The following is a 17752-nucleotide window of genomic DNA, read 5'->3' on the forward strand; positions in this document are numbered from 1 at the left end:
TTTTCATGCTAATATGTGCTGAAGGATCAGCCATGTTCCCTAAACTCTCTTCATGCCTATTGCTTCCAAAATTCATTCCCACAACCCCTAGTAATCCCCAAAACCTTGTGAACTCTTCCAGCCCACTGCAATGGGCATGCCTGTCCCCTCTCTGTAGATCTCTCTTTGAGGTCCAGCACTGCTCTCATCTATTTTGAGCTCCTCTCTGTCCAAATCTTCAACCAGAGAATCACCTTTTAAAGCTCTCTTCTCCTTTACCAGATGATTCTTTCTCAATTTTCTTGCCTGTTTTCTCTACAGGACAAGAAGGGCCCACAGATTCCACCTAGTGGTCATGGACTAAAGCAGTATCCTCCCAACAGGTCCCTGCTTCAGGCTGTGCTCTCCTATTAGAGATCCCTTGAAGGTTCCAAACCCCTCAGAGACTTGTATCTTATGTACAGTAAAAGTCAAAGTACTTACTTATACTGACCTATAAAGCCTCTCACAGCCTGAATCCCTATTTCCATTGTGACTACTGTTCCTACTATTCTGGTTCTCACTTCTTATGTTTCAACAATTTTGCTTTTCTTTGAACACCCCAGGCATGTTTATTCAAGTTACTCCCTCTCTTTGAATAGTTCCTCCCTGAGACAGGTGCCTGGCTAACCCCAAGATTTCCTCTAAAACTTTTTTTTTTTTGAGAGGTTTTCACTATAGGGCGCGTGTGCTCGCCAGACAGACAGAGAGAGACATAGAGACAGAAAGCGAGAAATCACCCCCCCAGGGGGGATGGTCACGCCGCAATCCCTTCTCCTCCATTCTCCTCTTGGGATCTTGGGCACGCACGCACATGTGCCCAGCGTGAGTTTTAAGTCACCGGGTCCGGGACGCGAACCACGGTCGACTATGTGGGAGTCCAGCGACATAGCCATTACGCTAACTGCTGGTTCCCATCCTCTAAAACTTTTACCAACTATTATTTTCCAGCGAGACCTACTCTGACCATCCTATCCTAAGATGCAATGAAACTCTCCTCTCTAGCACTGTGGAAATACTTGCCCTGCTGTTTCATTACACAACATTTATTATTTTCCAACACAGTATGTGTTTTACTTTTCGTGTTTACTGTCACCCTTATCCTGTTTCTGTGAGAAAATTACTCCACAGGTTCAATCCTTGACTCTTTTATTTACTGACTAATTCCAAGTTTTCTGACACTCTCTGGCTCATAGTCACTACTCAATAAATATTTACTAAGTGAATAAACAAATGTAACACGTATAGCAGAGTAAGTGACATACCCAAGTAAGCAGTGAACGAGTGACAGGAATGGGTATCAAATAATTTTATGATAAATTACCTTTGGGTTCCAAAAAAGTACTAGTACAAAGACATATAGTTCTATCACTAAAAGATCTCTCTCTCTCTCTCTCTCTCTCTCTCTCTCACACACACACACACACACACACACACACACATAATCCCTGGGAAGGAATAACTACTGACTAACTATCATGCTAAGCAGCATGAACACAATAGAGAATACCAGATATTTATCTTATTTTATGTTTTATTCACACAACCTGGGTAAGGTTTTTTAATCACACTTTTCAAGCCAGACCTCTGGTCTCCAGAGAATCCCACTGGATAGTTCCCATGCTCCTGAATACACAGGGCCCAACTCCCCAAGACACATTCTTCAGGCCGTTCTAATGGTGCCCTCAGCATTGACAGGATAAACCATGATGTCTCAGCCCACCTCTGCTTAGTGGGTGTAGGAACCTGCATGTTCACTAAATGCACCCTATTGTCTGAATAACAAAAGGTCAGTACAGAAGCCCTCATTTGATGGCCAGATTGTAAGGAGCACAAGTATGAGAGAAACATTTTTGCTCCTAGGGTGGTGGTGGCTTCCTGGCTTTCCTCAGGGTGGCTCACTAGCACTTGTGCTCCATCATACAGACACTGATGAAGAGAAGCAGGCTGCTCCATGAAGAGCCAGTTCATCTTTCTCTTGTGGTATCCAGGTCTGTGGTAATGAAGGCACCATGCTCATGATTCTGAAACAGGTCATGGACTTCCTCTAATAGACAATATATAGGGAATCATAGGAATGCCAGAAACTGATTTTAGAATATTGATAACTAACTCAGCGAGATAGAAGAGAACATAGACAAACAATTTCAGGAGATGAGAAAATGCACGACATGGAAGAGAGATTCAGTACAGAGATAATGCATCTTAGAACAGAATCAAAAAGAAATCTGTGGTATAAAATATGATACAGGACAGGACGAAAGGAGACAAAGAAGGTCACACTACAATTCCTTTTTTTTTTTTTTTATCAATTTCTTTATCCTGTCAAGATTTGGAACATATACCCACACATGATGTTTTTCAAGCCACCGAGGCCAGGATTCAAACCACATGGTTAGCCATGTGGAATTAATTCTACACCCTGAAACACTAGGATACAGGGCCAGTCCAATTTAATCTGCTTCTTGAGAGGATTCAATCCACAGTAAAGCCCCATTTTCTTCGACCCTCCCCAAATCAATCTCACTGAAGTCCAAATTATTTAAGTCTATTCTTTTTTCTTTAATGCCTATTTACTTCCATGAATGAGAGAGATTGAAAGAGCCAGTGATGGGTCCAGCAGGTAGACGTTGGACTCCAACATGGCTGGCCACACTTAGAGTCCTGGATCCAGTGGCTTGAGAATCACGCCAGTCATGTGTGTGTATGTGTGCCCCAAATCCTGAGAGGACAATAGAGGAGAAGGGAGTGAGACAGGGCCATCCTCCCAGGGGGTGATTTCTCACTTTTCCTCTCACCGTTTTTTCTCTGCTGAGCACACATGCTCTATAGCAAAAACCTTAAAAAGAAAGAGATGGAAGTAGCACCGTAACAAGGTCCTGAGACTGAAATACACCCTCAGTCTTCTGTCAGCCCTTATCATGGATAAGCATGTGCCTGGAATACTCAGGGAGGTCTCCAGACTTCAACTTGGAACTTTCACATGTGGGATTGACTCAAGGACTATCATTTGTTATGTTGCACCACCCTCTGGCCCTGTTATGTCTCTTCCAACTTCTTCTTCTGACAGGCCATATGATTCTCTAATGCATCAATTAAGAAATTCGCCTTTCTCAAGAACATGCGAGTTGCTGGTGGGCTGTGACTGGGAGGAAACTGACCAAGTTAACAAGGACAGCTCTCCTTCCTTGAAGATTGTTTGTTCCAGATTTGGAGGCGTTCTTCAGCCTTCATCATCCTGCATTCTTCAGGCAGCGTATTCTATTCATCTCCTAGTCCTGGACCTGGTCCTCTTCCCAGGTTGACTTGATTCTCCTGGCATCACTTGTTCCCTAAATACCATTGATTCTCTCTCCACGTGAGAAATGAAGTGCAAAACTTACTAACCCAGAGGAAACCTCAGCCAGGCTGTTTACTCATTCACTATACCTGCCCCTCTTACTTTCTTCTGTTTTCAGAGTAATTCACCATTTGTTACCTCAGGGGTAATGGGATCTCAAAAACAAAGACAAAGATGAGTTTTTCCTCTGTTTCTTTGTACACCCCTAATAAACCTTGCTTTGGATCACTGAAAAATTTTCCTTTAATTTTTATTTTGCTTCAGGGTGCATGTGTTCACTGGAGAGACAGACCGGCAAAAACAGGAAAATTGAGAGTGCATCCCACCAGGAGAGATGGGCACACTCCTATCTCTTCTTCTCTATTCTCCATTCAGGATTTTGGGCATGCACACACATGCACCAGAAGTGTTTTCAAGCCTCTGGACTTGGGATTTGAATGACATAGTCAGCCATGTGGGATCCAGCTGCCTTAACCAACATGTCATCTGCTGGCCTCAGATCACTACAATCTTTGAGAGCACAACTTGGCCCACACTTATGGAAGTGCTTGCTTCTATAACAGAGGAGAACATGACTCCTGAGCAAGCACCTGTCACACGCTAGGATCCTAGCATAAAGAATTCCACATAACTGGGTCATCAGAATCTTTAATTTATTTATTTTTCTTTTCTTTTCTTTTCTTTTCTTTTCTTTTCTTTTCTTTTCTTCTTTCCTTTTTATTTATTTATTTTTTTTTTGAGCAGTTTTTGCTATAGGGTGCGTGGGCTCGCCAGAAAGACAGAGAGAGAAAGTGAGAAATCACCCCCCAGGGGGGATGGCAACACTGCAATCCCTTCTCCTCCATTCTCCTCTCGGGATCTTGGGTACACAAGCACACGTGCCCCATGTGAGTTGAAGCCACCAGGTCTGGGACTCGAACTGTGGTCGACTACATGAGAGTCCAGCAACATAGACATTACGCTAACTGCTGGTCCCCATTTATTGTTTTTTCATATTTTTCATGTGGACAAGTTATCCAGAGAGACTGGAAGCTGTAATATATTACACTTTTTCCACTTCATACAAATTTTGTAACACGGTAGTAGTGCCAAGAAATGTCTCAAGTAGATAATGTAGTTTACTTTCTGCTTTTCAAACCCTGGGGCTGTTCAAGCCATTTAGTGGTTAAATCTAGAATTCACTTTCTCATGCTCCATTACCTACTCCAATAAAGATCACTATCTCTGAAATGTCCAAACAGGCACATTGAGTACCTCTGTGCATGTGCCCCTAGTGTAAGCCCACAAAGCATAGTATGACCAGGGAACTGGGTGTGAGATGTGCAGTCCATGTCTTCACTATTCTTATTTCACATTCGGTATTCCAGCTTGAGTCCCTGGGCCCATGTGGACACAGAGTGAGACAATGAAGGATCAAATCAGAGTATTGTCCAATGATTATCGAAGGTTATTGGTTGAACTCCCCCAAAGCATGTCCTCCTCTTACAGTCATATTTTCCCTCCCTGAAGAGAGTGGTAAGAGCACACTGTCCATGCATCTTGTTTGTTGGAGGGGTTGTGATGCAGGAAAGTGGACACATCATTTCATGATCAAGAGTGTGAGCCTCTGGGAACCAGCAGTTAGCGTAATGGCTATGTCCCTGGACTCCCACGTAGTCGACTGCTGTTCGTGTCCCGGACCCGGTGGCTTAAAACTCACGCTGGGCGCGTGTGCGTGCATGCCCAAGATCCCGAGAGGAGAATGGAGGAGAAGGGATTGTGGCGTGACCATCCCCCCAGGGGGTGATTTCTCTCTTTCTGTCTCTATGTCTCTCTCTGTCTGTCTGGCGAGCGCACGCGCCCTATAGCGAAAACCTCTCCAAAAGAAAAAAAAAAGAGTGTGAGCCTCTGAATAAGCAGAGTCAGTGGCTGTGTTAGATAAAAGGGTTGACAGTAAAAATCTAAACTTGTATAGCCTTTTCAAGAATGTATAAAAAGTGCATTAAAATTCTTAAAATCTCAGTTCTCTGTCATATAAGTAAAAAAGGAAACATGAAAATTAACCCATGGAACATATATCTACATTTAGTCACTGTACATTTTAACAACATACAGAAATAATTTTCCCAGCATGAATACTATATATTAGTCCAGTCAAAGATATTACTAAACACATTATTATCAACAGATACTTTTTTAAAAAGAATTATTTTGTTGAACTTTATTTATTCATTCATTCATTTATTTTAACTTGACCAGAGAGAGACAGAATGAGAGAGAGAAAGTAAGAAGGCAAGCTGCCAGGTCTGGGACTCAAACCGCAGTCAGTCATGTGGAAGCCCAGTGCCCATCACGCCACCTACCGGCCCACAACAGATACTTTTTATTGTTTGGACTTGCTGAAAGTGAATGCCTTTTAGCTGACTTGGTTTCTTTCTTCTTTCCTTCTTTTGTCCCCATGTAGAGAGCATCAAAGGAGGAATGGAACACTCTGTACATTACCATATACTTTTTATTTATTTATTTATTTATTTTTATTCTATATTTTTCAGTTCTGTTGGGCTATAATTAACGAGTAAAACTGTACATATTTAAGGGTACAATGTCATAACTTGATATACATCTACATTATTAAATGTTACCCCAATCAAATTAATTAAAACCTAGATCACCTTACATAGTTACCACAGACAGGTTTACTGTAAGGTCTCAATGTCAGGGCATTCAAGCAGATCTGGGCCTAGGCTCTGTGTAGAGGCCACAGTGTATGCGGAAGCTTACCTTTGCCTTATATCTATGGTATCAAATATTGGGAAGAAAAAGTTTATCCAGAGAAATCATTGCTTTGCTAAATGAGGCAAGAGAACAGGAGGAGGAAGAAGGGGTGCTGACAGCCTGCTTACTTCCTATTTTCTGCATGATTGTCTTCCACAAAGACTTTTTTCTTTTCCTATGAGAAACCCTGGCACCAGCCTCCTTTGAGGGTGAGCATGCACCTTGCTGACACTAACAAGAAGGAGCCCATTATCCTTTTGCCAGTAAACTTCCTCAGGCAACTTCTGCTGATTGGCTTTTTCACCATCTTGTCCCTTCCCACATTTCCTCCTATGTTACTTTGGACCAATGTGAACTCTCTCCAAACACCTTACATGCATACCTCTTTTTCTAGTTTAAAAGAAGCTCCTTCCATCAGAGCTGACCAATATGTCTGACACTTCTCTCTGACCCTTCTGCTGGTGGGATCTGACTATATGGCCCAGGGTCTGACTCTGATTGTGTGCTCCTTTTGAAAGATCAATACATTAATTTCTCTTTATCACTTCTATTTTGCAGTTGTTCTTTCTGGCTGAACAGTATGTAATGCGATGTTATGGTAACACTTGATGCTGGGCAGAAAGCCATTGCTTGTTGCATGATTGTGTACTTCCTCAGCTACTGTGAGGGCATCCCAAGACAAAGAAAAAGGGGAAAAGTGCACTGAGGCAAGGATGTGTAGAGCTGCACCCTGGGAGCCAGAGTACACTAGCTGCCATCTAGAAGAGCTCCAGCATCATCCTCCTGGCACCTGTGTTAATTCGTTCTTCCTTCCCTCTTGTAACACTGGAGGGATGCCCAAGACCTTCCTTGGGACCAACCTTTCCATTGAGCCCACAGCACTATTCTCTCTTGTATCCATGAAGACTTCACTTCTACAATTATTGCTTCTCTTTCTCCTACATCAGCAATCTTTTTCTCTCTAATGAATCAATGTAGGAAAATACTCTGGAATTGCACATCTTAAAAGAAATACAGGGGCCACAGATGGTGTAGTAGTTACATCATTGAACTCCCACATGGCCAACTGCATTTCAAGTCCTAAACCAGGTGGCTTGAAAATCATGCCACACACATGTGTGTACGTGCCCAAGATCCCAGGAAGAGAATAAAGAAGAGATTGAAGTGTGGCCATCCCCCATGGGAGGTGATTTCTCACTTTCCTTCTTACTGTTTCTTTCTCTCTGGTGAGTGCACAAGCCCTATGGCAAAACCCTCTGAAAAAATACATTAATCACCCCTAGTGTTGCAAATAAAAGTAAATCTTGACATTATCTCACAACAGTCACACTGCCTTGCCCCCTTGTCCACTCATAGAAAATCATGTTTAAAGAATTATCTATGCACATTTCCTGGCCTCTCATTGCCTCCTCATCCCTCTGTGACCAGGCTTTTATTCCCATCCTGCTCCTTAAAGTGTTTTAGAAATCACCAAAAACGTCCAGGCCACTAAATACAATGGTTAATATTGTATGCTTATATCAGTCAACCTCTTAGCACTTGACCCAGGCCAAGAAGGCCTAGTTCCTGAAATAAGACCTTTGTCTTTTTTTGTATGACCACCTTCTCCTTAAGATGCTGTTCTGTAACCTCATTTGCTAGATCCATTTCCTCTCAGGTTCATATTAGCTGCTCCATGGTTTGGGCTCTAAAGAACTTCTTTATCTACAAATAACCCCATGTCATCTAAATGCTCGTGACTCCCAATTTCCCATAAATGCTGTGTTACAGAGATGGATGTCCCATAGGCATCTCAAAGTTACATCAAAAATTGCATATTCTGATCTGCACCTAATATTTGCTTTGCCCCCAATATTCTTCATCTGAGAAACATCATTTCAATTCACAAAGTGGGTTAACATAATGTGCATACCATAACCCTTAGCTCTCTTTTGATGTTTTTCACACATTCCATCCATCTATCCACATACCCTGTCAATTATTTCAAAATGTAATTGTACACTCACCACTACCTACCACTTCAATCAAACTTAAAAAATAAATGACTGTATCCTATTTTGTTCAAGAACATTTATGGGACCAGCAGATGGTATAATGGTTACGTCACTGGACTCTACATAGTTGACCGCAGTTTAAGTCCTGGACCCAGTGGCTTAAAACTCATGCCAGGTACATGTGTGTGCATGCCCAAAATCCTGACAGGAGAATGGAGGAGAAAGGACTGTGGCATGGCAATCCCCCTGGGGGAGGGATTTGGCACTTTGTCTCTGTTTCTCAGGTGAGTACACACACCCTATAGCAAAAATCTCTCTCTTTAAAAAAACACATTTATTTCCTTTTCTTTAGTGAATTTATCCCTAAATCAGTGAAAGGCCATTTATTTATGTATCAGAACTTCTGAAACCCACCAAAAATATGCCTCTTGGAAAGTCTTTTGGATATAATTGGAGAACTAGAAGCTCATCGTAGCAAGTTCCTGTACTTTTATTTATCTTTTCCATTGGCCCAAAATGGATTTCTAACTAGAGTCAATATCCTTTGCTCCCAGGTTCCAGCACCATGTCATTAATTTAGGGAGGTGTCTTGATGAGGTGATCACACATCTTGTCCTATAAATTATTATATTCAACCTCAGAGATAGTGTATTCTTGAATAAAAATATTTGAAATATACTGCTTCTGGGGATGCCCAGAAGCAAATGAATTGTGGTGTTTGTTATTTTTTAAAAATTTATTAGATATTGTTTGTGCTATGAGATGCTTCATGAGAGAGAAAGTGAGAAAGATTCCCCTATGAGGGATGGTCATACACAAAACCTTCTCAATTACAACTTATATTCATTTTATTTGTTATTATTTACTTATCTATTTAATTTGACCAGAGGGAGACAATGAGAAAGAGAAAGCAAGCTGCCAGGTCTGGGACACCAACTGTGGTTGGCCATGTGGGAGTTTAGCATCTTCACTACCAGACCTGCTGGTCTCCTCAATTACTTCTTTCAAGATTTTGAGTATAGACACACATGCATACACAAACACACACACTCATGCACCTGTATCCAGTGTGCTTTCAAGCCTCCAAGTTTTGGACTTAAACCATGCAGTGATGTAGATCCAGCCACTTTAACCACCTCTCCAATGGCTGGCCCTTGACATTCTTTTAAAACTTACAGAATCTGAGACCAGCAGTTAGCGTAATGGCTATGTCGCTAGACTCCCATGTAGTCGACCGCAGTTCGCGTCCTGGACCCGGTGGCTTAAACTCACGTCAGGCGCGTGTGCGTGCATGCCCAAGATCTCGGGAGGAGAATGGAGGAGAAGGGGTTGCAGCATGGCCATCCCCCCTGGGGGATGATTTCTCACTTTCTATTTCTCTGTCTGGCAAGCACACGCGCCCTATAGCAAAAACCTCTCAAAAATAAATAAATAAATAAATAAATAAACTTACAGAATCCCATTAATCATCACAACTGCAGAATCCAAGGTGACTAAGTGATTCATTCACTTCAGGATGTTCGTGAAATAATGGCTATGAATGAATTGCCACCTGATTAGGCCTACCATAACCCTGAGGTCCTCTGCAGGGCTTTCCCACGTCAGTCAAACTGGAGAGTGAAGTGAAGAGGCGGGAGAATCTTTTGCTCATGCACCTGTTAAGTCCAATAGTAGACATCTTTAGAATTCCCAGAAAGTGGGAAGCTGCATTTGAATGACAACTTTCACAGGGATCAGAAGTTACCGTAAATCACTCCATCTTGCCTGTTACTATCATAGCAGCTTCTGTTCCAGGGAGCACTAACTGAAAATAGGTTCCAATAAGATCTGAGAGTTGTAGTTTTGGTTTAAAGCTATAAAATCTGTACTTTGATAAGGGCTTTGCACAAAAAAAATTGTCATTTGAAGAGGGTGAATCCATGAGAAATGATGTAAATTCTTTAATATATTCACTCTTCATTCCCGTAAAGTGGGAAATTGACCACCAAATGGTTGACAGTTTCCATTTGAGCTACAAGCACACTTAGAAACTAAGTCTAAGTTAAGGGGCATGGGGATTGGGTTGGCCTATAAATGCCAGGTCGGGGGAAGGAGGTGAGACCATAGCCATATTCCACTGATATCTAAAGGTCTCAAGCCCTTCCTCTAGGTGATAGGTACATGATTAAATGCTATTAGGAGAAGGCAAGGGGTTTCATGGGGTGTACCTGTGGGATTCTAGCACCACAGCTTCTTCTCCCTTCAAGAGGCTCCTAGTTTGCCCCCCGAGTCAGGTCTGCACATGGGCTACCCCTCCCCAACAAAGTGGCTCAAGGAGCTCAGGTGCAGCACATCTGGAAATATTTACGTTTACAAACTCAACTGAGGTTTCTTCTTTTTTTAGAGATAGGTTTTTGCTATAGGGTGCATGTGATTGCTGGAGAGACAGAGGGAAATAGAGAAAGTGGGAAATAACCCCTCCTCCTGGGGAGCAGAGGACGAGCATTCTGCATTCCTTTCTTTTCCGTTCTTCTCCTCTCAGGATTTTGGGAACGCATACACATGTGGGCAGCATGTTTCAAGCCACTGGGTCTGGGGCTTGAACCACTGCTGGCCATGTGCAAGTCCAGCACCTTAACCACTACACCACCTGCTGGTCCCCCAACTGAGGTTTTAATGGATTGTTCAAGCATTTTGTCCATAGAGAAAGAGTGATGAATTAACCACATGCAAACATCTGCTGGTGACATCATTTATTTATTGAATTTCATAGCATTTTCCCTGACCATAGTCGTGCCAGATACTATTTTAAGTGTGTGGTGATGTGTTAATGAAAAAGCATACTAAAAATATAAACTTGCCTTGTGGAGTTTACATATTATCATGGACAAGAAGAAACATAAGTAAACAAGAAATATACCCAATTTTCTATGGGACAATAAATGGAAAATGTTATGAAGAAAACAAACCTATAACAAAAGTGAAGGCAAAATGCAACTTTAAATCATGGCATCAACATGCTCTCTATGCTGGCTCTTGAGGTAAACATTATACCTTTGATGGTTAGTTTAGGGCCACAAAATCTAGTCCTTGCCATGAAAAACAGTTTAAATTTAATTGCAGAATAATTTCTAAGAATCCTTTCTTGCAGTAATGAGGCAGCGTTAGTATGCTTCTAAATGTTTAAGGTAATTTCTAAAGTGGGTTCTTCATATCTAGGGACTATATGTTATCTTAACTGAGTTTACTATGGAGTTGTGCCTAAATATTGCTTATGCTTACTAAGTTTTCAGTTCAACTAGGCTATTTATAGTTCATAGAAAACTCATAAACAGGAAACAATATATTTCTATAACTAATTTGGCACTGGAGTCATAGAAATTGCTCTCCAAACATAGCATGACTGAATACTTCCCACTATGACAACATCAACAATATCATATTTTTGGGGACTGTATCCATCAGGAAGCTTCAGAGAATCCAAAGTGAAGAAGACAGTATTGTCAACCACTCCATTTCTTCCCTGTAGGCTGGTGATGCAGACCTGCAATGACAAATTATAGACATGATTACTGCAAGCATACTGCCCTGGGACAGACTCAGCACCTCATGTCTCAGACTCTAACCTACAGGTCACTTAATCCCCATCTGTTTACCAGCCTGGCTTGTACAATGTCAACACCAGGGATGCTTAGTAAATGTGGCTGTGAAAGTAATCTGCCTCAAACCAAGTAAATCAGAACCTCTGGGGATGGGGCCCATATCTCTAATCAGAAAGTCTGCTCTGAATATTACCCACAATGACCTCTATTTCACTTACTTTCCTATCCATTTTCAGGCTGCGCTACACAAAGCAGACCTAGTTTCATTGGCAAGTTCAAATTCCACATTAGACTTCATTAATTTTTCCCCCAAGCACCTATTGCACACTAATTGTTTTTCTTTCTGTTGTTCTCAGAAAATCCTAATATCATTGTTCTACCCAATGATCTGCATAACATAAAACTTCATGATATGGATTGTCTATATTATTTTCTGTTTTACTTTGGAGGAACTGACTGTTCTTTTCTGGTTGTTGTCATTTATTTTGTCAGAGGGTGTATGCACTCACCTCAAAGAGATGGAGAAGAGAGGGAAAGGGAGAAAGTACCCCCAATGGGTAACGGTCACACCACAATCCCTCCTCTATTACATTCCCTTTGTTTCGGGATTTTGGACATGCATATACTTATGCCTGATGTATCTCTTGAAACAGCTGGTCTGGTACTTGAACTGTGTACTCGGCCATGTGAGATCCAGCTGCCTTAATTACCATTGTTCATTCTGCCTTTATGTAGACAATATATATTTGCAAAGAAGAGCTAATTTTCTCAATGCAAAGGCTCCTCTTTGCAAACATATACTTTCTGTATTTTACAGTACATCCAATAGAGCCCTAAGAACAAATATTACCATTAAGGGAATGACTGGGAGATACAAATGGGAAGTATAATGTAGAAACAAATTACCTCCTCCAGATGCTTACAGAATAAGGGCTTTGCTGAGTGCACCTTGATGTTATATGGACCAGGAAGGCAGGAATACTCAACTTCTACCCAGTCACCCTTGTAAGGCATAAAATCTGAAACAGTCCCTTCTGTCAGAAGGGAAGTTTATAATCTTTGAGGCACTGACTCTCCTCTACCATTTGTCAGGTGTCAAATAAGATGCATCACGCTGTATCACCGTCAATGTTTTTGGGAGCAGTACAGGATGTATTCAGCACTTGCTCATGTTCACAGGTCCTCTGGACAGGTAATCAAATCCATAGTAAGATGAAGAGTTTGACTCTGGCTACTTGTGTTCAAATCTTATATTTGCCACTTTTTTAGTCTGCCACCTTAATCTCTCAGTGTCTATTTTCATCATCTATAACATGAGAGGAACCATAATAGCCCTCTTAACATAGAGTTGATGTGATCGTTAATGTGTTGAAAAAAAAATTTAAAAACTCATGGAATAGGCCATCAGGTAATGTGGTGGTTAAAGCACTAGATCCCATATTGCCTCTTTCAAGATTTGAGTCTAGACTCCAGTACCTTAAATATCAGGCAGGGCGTGTGCATGTGTGTGCCCAAAATCCAAAGAGTAGAATGGAGGCAAAGGGACTGCAGTGTAGCCATCCCCTCCGTGGACTGATTTCTCACTTTCTCTTCTATCTCTGTCTCTCTCTGATGAGGACATATACTTGATAGCAAAAATAAAAAACAAAAACAAGTGGCACAACCATGAAATAAATGTTGATTACTAATAGTGGTGGCAGTGATACTAGAAAACAATAAGAGACTTTTAAAAGTTTGGGTGGGGGGAAATGGAATTAAAATATGAATGTATTTGGAGAAAAATATTGAAATCCTCACTTAATTTTTTATGAGCTCTATTGTTAATGAATATCTTGAGGACTCCTAGTATTACTATAAGAATTAATCAGTTTCAACAGGCTGTCTGGTCAAGTGATGAAGTCTTAAACAGGTATCTTACATTTATGGCTATAAGAAACTGAGTTGGATCTCTTCCTTTTTACTCCCCCCCACCCTTTTTGAGAGATTTTTGCTATAGAGCATGTGTGTTCACCAGAGAAAGAGAGAGATAGAAACGGAGAAATCATCCCCCAATGGGTATGGCCATGCCACAATCCCTTCTCCTCCATTCTTCTCTTAGGATTTTGGGTGCACATGTATCCAACACGATATCATTTTCTTCTTATTTATTTTTTTATTTTTACATTTAAATGCTATACATCTCTTCTGCATATAAAATGAATTTTCCCAGCATGAATATGGATACACTGAATATAAATCCAGTCAAAGATATTACCATATACATTATCATCAATCATTTTCCATTTTTGTGTCCATTGAATGTTTTTCTTTTTTTTCTTCCCTCTTTCTCTTAACCCTTTTACAATTTGCTTTTGTGAATGTACAGAATATCTCTAGGGTGATAAGTCTAAAAGGTATATACCTGTAAGTGACGTCAGATTTCAATTGTCCTTATGCCTATGGAGTTGCATCATATCTAAAGCTGGATTTTTGCTCTACTTAACATTCTTTACATTTCCATAATCTCATTCTGCCACAGTCCAAATTGGCAACTTCCCTCTACCATGGCTCAAATCAAAACACTGGAGTTATCTTTGACTCCTTTTCTTTCATGCCAGTGGTCCATGCTATCAGCCAATGCTTTTTAAAAATTTTATATTTATTCACTGTATACCATTACAGCATACGAAATGAATTTTCATATGCAGAACACATTGAATATTGGCCCGATCAAAGATATTACCATACTTATTATCTTCAACAGATAATTTTCCATTTTGTGTTTCTTAAATGTTTTACTTCTTTCTTTATTCCTCTTGAGACAATGCTTCTATGTCTAGCTTCACAGTATGTCCAGAATTAAATCCATCCTTGGAGTCTTATTTTCTGTGATGTCATGCACATTTCTATCATTCTGATCAGGAGAATTAAAACGTTCTCCTAACCGATTTTCTCACTCCACACTTGCCTCGCACAATCTCTTCTCGACAGACAGACAGAGTGGAATCTTAAAGCAAATCCAGGTCAAGTCCTGGTTGTACACTCAGGAAAAGAAAAACCTCAAGCTGCCTGGAAAGGCTGAGCTAATTTCTCTTTTGTATCAAACCTTCCAACAGCTGCATCAGGCTCAAGTAGCATGTACAAAGTATAATTAGGGATAAAATAGATGCACACACTCACACACATATACACAAACACACATGTAATGCTACAAGCTATCATCAAAACCTATTTGGAAAGATTTTAAGTTTGTTGAAAATACCATCCTGTACAACACTTTTAGCATTTTATGATGATTAGAACTTCAATACTTGTATGAATGAAAAATTAACCCAATTACTGTGATGGCAGCAAGTTTTGTAACCTTTTTCTGTTTGTCCCTATATTATAGCTTATTTTCAATTCCAAGGGCCCACCTCCCTTAATGAAGCTGTTAACTACAGCCACAAACATGCAAAAATACCTGAAGTATGAAAAACAACTAAAAATGCATTATGTTTTCTGAAAAGTGTAAATCATACCTTCAGAAACAACATCTAGGGAGAAATAGGTCTCCTCATCAATGCAGACAATATCTGCACTCACAGAGGTAACACGAGCAGTTGTAAGTCTGGTTCCAACATCGGATGGTCCAGAGTCATCAATAACCTCAGGGAGAACATCCTCAGAGAGAACATCCACCTGTGAGATAAGGACACAGTTACTTCCAAGAAAAAAGGTAAAAATAGACACTTTTTATATGTTTAAACCATTAGTGTTTGAGAATTATTTTAAGTGGTCATCCTGAACTACAGTGAATGTATTTCAAATGTGAAATAGATTATAAAAATGAGATGATAGTAAAAATAATCCCAGTACCTTTTAAAATGCACTAAGCAGATGTTGTGGTGGTTAAAGCAGCTTGAACCACATGCTGACTACACACTTCCACTCACATATCCAAAGGCTTGACAAATGCACCAGGTATGTTTGTGAATGTGTGTGTACCCAAAAATGGGTGAAGAGAGTGAAACAGATGGGACTGTGGCATGGACAGCCCCCCAGGACTTATTTCTAACTTTTCCTCTCTCTCTCTCTCCTTCTGTCCCTCTACTGCAAGTATATAGGACTTAGAGTAAAACTGAAAAATACAAGAAGTGCTCCAGAAAACCCGACTCATTGTTTAACGCACACACAGGGCGACACTCAAAGATAAAGATCTTGTCATGCTTCCATTCTAGAAATTAACAATTTTATGATTGTAAGATTGAAAAATAATCTAGTTCTGAACAATTTGTGACCAATGGTATCAAACAAGTTCAAAAACAGTTCCTGGGAATTTGAAGAATAAGAAAATTTCATACTGAGAGAAAACAGAGGCATCCCATGGAAGAACTAAGGTTCAAGTTGGGTTGTGAAAGGATAGAAAGATTTTGCCTGGCAAACGGAGATGGAGTGAAGGTAGCAGGGGGAGACAGAGAGTAAAATCAACCAGAAGCTGTGGGAATAGGGAGCAAAGCCATAACATTCGAGATCAAAGTCCAGGGGAAGAAACAAGGGAAAAGTTACAAAAATAACCTCAAATGAGGAGGGCTTTAAAAATCCAAGTCAAAATAAAGCTGTGAATTTACGGTTTATGTACAAAAGATATAACTATATTAAATTCAGATCAATACATTACAGAAAGAAGAAAAGGGGCTGCTAGCAGTCTGCATATCCATTACTTCCTGTTGTCTCATGGCTGACCTTCACAGACACACTTTTCTCATGATCAACACTTGCAGTAGCTTCCTAAAAGGCTGGGCACACACCTTCCTGCCAGTAAACTGCCTAGGTATCTTCTACTTTTATTCAGTCCTGTCCTACCTTCCATTTCCCCTAGACCTTCCTCTGTGGCCTTTAACCAATGTGAACTCTTCCCAAATTACTTATTGGTCCTATTTGTTGTTGTTAAAAAATCTGCTTCCTCAGATGCAGTGGTTGGTTTGACACTTCTCTCAGTGCCTGCTGCTGCTGGGATCTGGGTGTATGCCCCAGGGTCTGACCCCCGTGTTGTGCTAGTTATTTTAGACTAATAAGTTCCTTTCTCTTTATAACCTTTACTTTGCACTTGTCCCCCCTTTTTATAAGTTCTAACAAAATTTCAGCATTCTCATTAACTTCTAAGGAAATGCAAATATTATTCAAAGATGCCTTTCACTTACCATATTTCCAAAGGCTTCAGATTTCTATCCTCACCAGCATTTGAAAACTGGCAGTCCAACAGCTGCTGAGACAATCCTTCAGTACACTAAAGCTAAAGTATATTCTTGTAATAGTCACTGAAATGGCAAATATCTGGACTGAGGTGATATTTAGAGGCCTCTGTAAATCTACAAAAAGTCACTCAACTGTATGCTCGAGAGAATTCTGTGCCATTTAACTTAAACCTCCATAAAAGTATTTTGAAAATGTTTGAAATACACACCAACAAGTCAATTCCACTACTATGAGTGTATCATCCAGAAAACGTTTTCTTACCAGATAAAAGGAAGTCATGGGACTGCAAAGTCCAATAAATATCATTGTTAGCCTTATTGTTCAGATACTAAGAGAACAGAGATATAATTTTTTCTTAAAATGAGTAATCATTACAAATATTAGCACAAAAGAACCTTCACATTCAGGGGAGTGGAACTTACAATTCCACTCAACATCTATTTCACAGATCAAATAAAAAGGCAGGATTAACATAGGGAATGAAAGAGTAAAGTCCACTGGATTAAGAGACAATGTCCCTATTCATGAACATCTTACTTTGATTGCTTTCCATTCAGATGTTTCTCCTTCTTCCAGAACTGCTGTAACTTTCTGTCCAACTTTTGGAAGGATATTACCAGTGACAACATCACAACTGAAGTAGATTGACTCATCGATCACACCATAATCACTACAGATGTCGGTCACAACTCCTTGTATAGTTTTCAGATTAGCATCACCTATGAGATTATAAAACAAAGGTCACATTAATAACCTGACATGCAAACATCCACTCCAAAAAGTCCTACCCTGACTACCTGGGGAACCTTGGCCACATATCTGAACTTCTGTCATCCTATTTTTACCTG

General features: G+C 40.4%; 2 protein-coding genes across 2 annotated transcripts in view; one reads left to right on the forward strand and one right to left on the reverse strand.

Moving 5' to 3' along the window:
• The window catches only part of LOC102474794 (cancer/testis antigen 55), a 23406-nt gene extending 23013 nt beyond the window's left edge, over positions 1-393 (forward strand). The window contains exon 6 of the mRNA XM_006165535.1: positions 301-393. Coding sequence (XP_006165597.1) covers positions 301-393 — 93 coding nt within the window. The remainder of the gene's footprint in view (positions 1-300) is intronic.
• Positions 394-10828: 10435 nt separating this feature from the next.
• On the reverse strand, positions 10829-17557 carry LOC102475211 (cancer/testis antigen 55-like). The gene is made up of 4 exons (XM_006165536.1): positions 17522-17557; positions 15188-15347; positions 12594-12721; positions 10829-11629 (listed from the first exon to the last, which is right to left on the reverse strand). Exons 1-4 carry the CDS (start codon positions 17555-17557, stop codon positions 11441-11443), a joined length of 513 nt encoding a protein of 170 aa, XP_006165598.1. The 3' UTR covers positions 10829-11440.
• Between the last annotated feature and the right edge of the window lie 195 nt (positions 17558-17752).

The sequence above is a fragment of the Tupaia chinensis genome, unplaced genomic scaffold (genome assembly GCF_000334495.1).
Source record: "Tupaia chinensis unplaced genomic scaffold, TupChi_1.0 Scaffold143946_1, whole genome shotgun sequence".
In the NCBI taxonomy this organism is placed as follows: Eukaryota; Metazoa; Chordata; class Mammalia; order Scandentia; family Tupaiidae; genus Tupaia; species Tupaia belangeri.

What these genes read in the sequence shown, in the direction of transcription:
- LOC102475211 (XM_006165536.1), bottom strand. Translation starts at nt 17,557, where the DNA reads ATGAGTCAATCTACTTCAGTTGTGATGTTGTCACTG. An exon ending in CAGTTGTGATGTTGTCACTG is followed by an intron (nt 15,348 to 17,521) that starts GTAATATCCTTC and finishes CTTATCTCACAG; the next exon opens with GTGGATGTTCTCTCTGAGGA. An exon ending in CCTAGATGTTGTTTCTGAAG is followed by an intron (nt 12,722 to 15,187) that starts GTATGATTTACA and finishes CCCTTCTGACAG; the next exon opens with AAGGGACTGTTTCAGATTTT.